Source organism: Phocoena sinus, chromosome 13, assembly GCF_008692025.1.
Source record: "Phocoena sinus isolate mPhoSin1 chromosome 13, mPhoSin1.pri, whole genome shotgun sequence".
In the NCBI taxonomy this organism is placed as follows: Eukaryota; Metazoa; Chordata; class Mammalia; order Artiodactyla; family Phocoenidae; genus Phocoena; species Phocoena sinus.
Genome location: NC_045775.1, coordinates 27,247,712 through 27,252,335, shown reverse-complemented (window position 1 = coordinate 27,252,335; position 4,624 = coordinate 27,247,712). Strand labels below are relative to the sequence as shown.

Genomic DNA, 4,624 nt, shown 5'->3' with positions numbered 1-4,624 from the left:
TTATGATAATAATAGTAATAATCTATTACATGAAGTTTAATTGATATGAAAGTACTTTATAATAATAGCTATCATTTACTGCACACTTTACTACACAATCACTTAGATTCTTAATTTTACATTCACGTTCTTAATTTTATCTAATTCATGTAACAAGCCGATGTAGCATTTTAATCTCCAAGATACAGATGGAGAAATAGTGGTTCAGAGAGGTTAATTAACTCATCCTATAGCACACAGCTGGAGACAGCAGACCAGGATTCAAACCCCAATCTGTATCACCCAAAGGCCAGGGATGCTAACCATTATATTACACTGCCTACTTTCAAACTGCCATGTAAATGTAATTTATGTACTCAGTTGTTCATATATAAACACTATGATGAAGTAGAGCACATGCTATAAATGATAGTTGCCAATTAACCAAATTGTTTAGATTTTTCCATCTGTACGACGAGTGAGTCGGATCACATTAAATGAAACACTATCAAGCACTGCACAGCAGAGAGTACAGTATTAAAAATGCTAGCTAGATTATTGCTAAGTTCCTTTCTATAATTCTGTGACATTTCATTCACATACAGTTTTTTCAGAGGGTAACAAAGCATGGGATTTATATCAGAAGATACAAACTTATAAACCAGGCACTTATTTATGGAGGCCCTGAAGGCACTGGTAGTTTTGGGGTACTGTAAGGAACTCATGTTCAGATAAGCCACCACAACTATCCAGGAAACTTGTTACCATTTTGCAGGTGCTGAGATTCTGCTCCCAACTTTTTTAAACAGCCCAGGCTCAGAATTCATTCTCCAGCTAATTAAAAGCACAGTGTGTTCATGTTTTTCCCAGTGGACTCAATGCTACCGGAAGAGAAATTTCATGTTTTGTTTATCTAGTAGGAAGAGGGTAGTGGAATTGGCTGGATGTGACCACCCTATTCTAAGAGCACCAAAGTATATTTTTAAAAAACCAGCTTTGAAATTCTCATTTGTTGTAGACTGTTGGCCACCACCACCCTTCTTGTGTAATAAGCTCAGCTTATGAGCTGCAACAAAGCAGTCAGAGATAAACAAGCATTGTTGGCCACTCAGAGAGCCAGATAGACCAGAAGACAAGAATCCAAGGCGTAAGCCAAGATTTTAGGGCCTGATATGCATCAAAATCTAGGGCATACAGAATGAATCATGATTAAAGTTAATTCTATCTAGAAAGAGTCTGAAAAAACAGGAGTTAAAACATCAAACAGGGGGCTTCCCTGGTGGCGCAGTGGTTGAGAGTCCGCCTGCCGATGCAGGGGACATGGGTTCGTGCCCCGGCCTGGGAAGATCCCACATGCCCTGCGGCTGGGCCCGTGAGCCATGGCCGCTGAGGCTGCGTGTCCGGAGCCTGTGCTCCGCAACGGGAGAGACCACAACAGTGAGAGGCCCGCGTACTGGAAAAAAAAAAAAAAAAAAAAAAAAACATCAAACAGGGCTTCTTTCAAACACAAGTCTAGTTAACCCTCACAACCTTGGGGGCATAGGTATGATTAAACTCAGTTTATAGATGGAGAAACCGAGCTTCAGGGAATTCAAGTGACTTATCAGAGGTTACAAAATTAGTAAGAGATTTAGGGGAAGGGAGATAGATAATTAAAAGTAAACAACTATTATGTGAACTTTTTTAAAGATTTAAACAAAGTGATATGAGAGTAATTAGAGGTAAGGCTAATATTAGCTAGATGGAGTATATATTAGATAGACCATTGAATAACAAATTACTACAAACTTGACAGCCTAAAAAAACACATATTTATCATCTCAGTTTTTGGGGGCTAGGAGTCTAGGCATGGCTTAGCTGGGTCCTCCTTCTTAGGTCTTCTGAGGCAGCAATCAAGGTACCAACAGGACTGTTTTCTCATCTAGGCTTCACTGAAGAAGAATCTACTTCCAGACTCACTCAGGTTGTTGGCAGAATTTATTTTCTTGCAGCTGTAGCACTGAGGTCAAGCTCCTTGATGGCCTTTGGAGTGAAGCTTACCTAAGTTCCTTGCCACATGGACATTCTCAATATGGCTACTTATTTCATCAAGTTAATAAGGAAATTCTCTAGCAAAACAGATTCTTAAATAATGTAGCATAATCATGCAAGTCCATAGTCCATCCTTTTGCCATATCCTATTGGTTAGAAGCAAGTCACAAGGCCATCCATACTCAGAGCAAGGGAATGGACAAAGGCATGAATATCAGCAAGCAGGAATCATGAAGACCATCTTAGAGTCTCAAACTTTAAAGATTCTATCCAATAATTTTACATAGCCTTAATTTCATAGGTATGTAACTATGCCTACTAGCCTAGGCATAGTTCTACAATATATGCATAAAATGGACACATCTACGCAATATAAGAGAAAACAATATTCTGTTATTGGTTGCCCTATGTATCCTTTTATTTATGTATTTTTCATTTTTTTGCAGGCTATTCTGAGATGAGGTAGAGCATCCTGAAGGGCATTCTGTTATACCAATGCTAGGATCACCTTTTTCTTTTGCTCTTGTAGAATTTTTCTGATTTCACTGTTTTAATCAAATCATGAGAGAATACTGGTTCCACAGTTCTGGCCCCTCCTCCAGAATTATGCTGGAAAACAAACGTCTAAATATTAATTTCTAAATCACGTTAGAATTTTTAAATACCAACCAATGTATATAAATTATTGCAGCCTCATAATAATCTGAGCACGTATAATGGCTGCTTCATTTTTTATCTAAATTTAGCATAAATCAAGTTTATGTGGTAATATAACAGCTTCTGAGAGGAAGTGTCAACTCTATAAGTAACTGAAGCCCTCAAGGTCACATACACCTCTGCAACTGAGAGAGTCCCTAGTCTAATACCTACTATTCTCTTATTATCTTCAGATAATTTGATAATTAAATTATTTGAATGGTATCCCAAAGAACTACAAATCTCCAAGGAAAGATTTTCATTCCAATAAGTGCATTCTAAAGAATACTGCTTATAAAGATGTTAAAATAAAAATTAAAAAAAATAAAGAATATTGCTTAGACAAAAAATAGATTTATAAAGGGAACTTGGAATTTTTAAAATACCGTTGCATTGATTTTCTTCAAATTTCCTGGGTGCAGAAATAATCTTTTACTGGAAGAAAACTGTCACTTTGTTGAGAATTTAAGGGAGAAAGCCTATGATCTGAGATTAGATTAGCCTTAAGATCTAACCCCAAATTTTCTGCACTTGCTTAGTTTCTTTTTTTGTAATATTTGGATAATCCCCACCATAGGATTTTTGTAAGAATTTATGAGTTCAGTCAGAGGGCACAGAGATGTTTCTGGAAGTAACATCACGATGGCTGCCCAAGAACAGCCCCAAGTTCAGTTCAAACTTGTATTGGTTGGTGATGGTGGTACTGGAAAAACTACTCATACATTCGTGAAACGTCATCTGACTAGTGAATCTGAGAAGTATATAGCTACCTTGAGTGTTGAGGTCCATCCCCCTGTGTTCCATACCAACAAAGGACGGATTAAGTTCAATGTATGGGATACAGCTGGTCAGAAGAAATTTGGTGGACTAAGAGATGGCTATTATATTCAAGCTCATTGTGCCATTATAATGTTTGATGTAACATCGAGAGTTACTTACAAGAACATGCCTAACTGGCATAGAGATCTGGTACGAGTGTGTGATAACACCCCCATCATGTTGTATGGCAACGAAGTAGATATTAAGGACAGAAAGGTTAAGGCAAAGTCAATTGTCTTCCACCGAAAGAAGAATCTTCAGTACTACGACATTTCTGCCAAACGTAACTACAACTTTGAAAAGCCCTTCCTCTGGCTTGCTATGAAACTGATCAGAGACCCTAACTTGGAGTTCATTGCCATGCCTGCTCTCACCCCGCCAGAAGTGGTCATGGACCCAGCCTTGGCAGTGCGGTATAAGCATGATCTAGAGGCTGCTCAGACAACTGCTCTCCCAGACGAAGATGATGACATGTGAGAAAGTGAAGCTGGAACCCAGAGTCAGAAGTCTAGTCTTATAGGCAACTGTTCTGTGATGTCAGTGGTGCAGTGTGTTTGCCACTTTATTATATAGCTAAGCAGAATATGTGCTTAATCTTTGGGATGCTAAATGAGATGAATGGGCTTCGGAGTGAATGTGGCAGTAAAAAAAAAAACCTTCATTTTTTGGACCTGCATATTTAGCTGTTTTGCAACACAGTTGTTTCCTCCTTGAGCTTCAAATATAAGACTGTTGTCACATCACTATATTCAGTGGCAGAATCTTGTTTTCTACTGTCATTCCCATTCCTTTTCATTTAGAATCAGAATAAAGTTGTATTTCAAATAAAAAAAAGAATTTATGATATTTTCATGAGAAATAATAAATATAAATGTAACAAATATAACAAATAAATGTAATAAAAATAATCAACAAATATAATATCAAATATAAAGTATATAAGATTGTGACTGGTACCACCTAAGATTTTTTAAATCTGTAATTATAGTTCTTCATAGCTTGAAGCTGGATAGGACTAGACAGAAAGCCCTGCAGATGGGGTTTTGTCTATTTAACTGGTTGTTATCTTCAACTCTAATTGGCAATTTCTCTGACTCTC

General features: G+C 37.4%; 1 protein-coding gene across 1 annotated transcript; it reads left to right on the top strand.

Annotated features, from left to right (window-relative positions):
• The first annotated feature begins 3,348 nt into the window (after nt 1-3,348).
• LOC116764575 (GTP-binding nuclear protein Ran-like) lies at nt 3,349-4,002 on the top strand. The gene has a single exon (XM_032653295.1). It carries the CDS (start codon nt 3,349-3,351, stop codon nt 4,000-4,002), a length of 654 nt encoding a protein of 217 aa, XP_032509186.1.
• The last annotated feature ends 622 nt before the right edge of the window (nt 4,003-4,624 follow it).

Coding starts and splice junctions, on each gene's coding strand:
- LOC116764575 (XM_032653295.1), top strand. CDS start 3,349: ATGGCTGCCCAAGAACAGCCCCAAGTTCAGTTCAAACTTGTATTGGTT.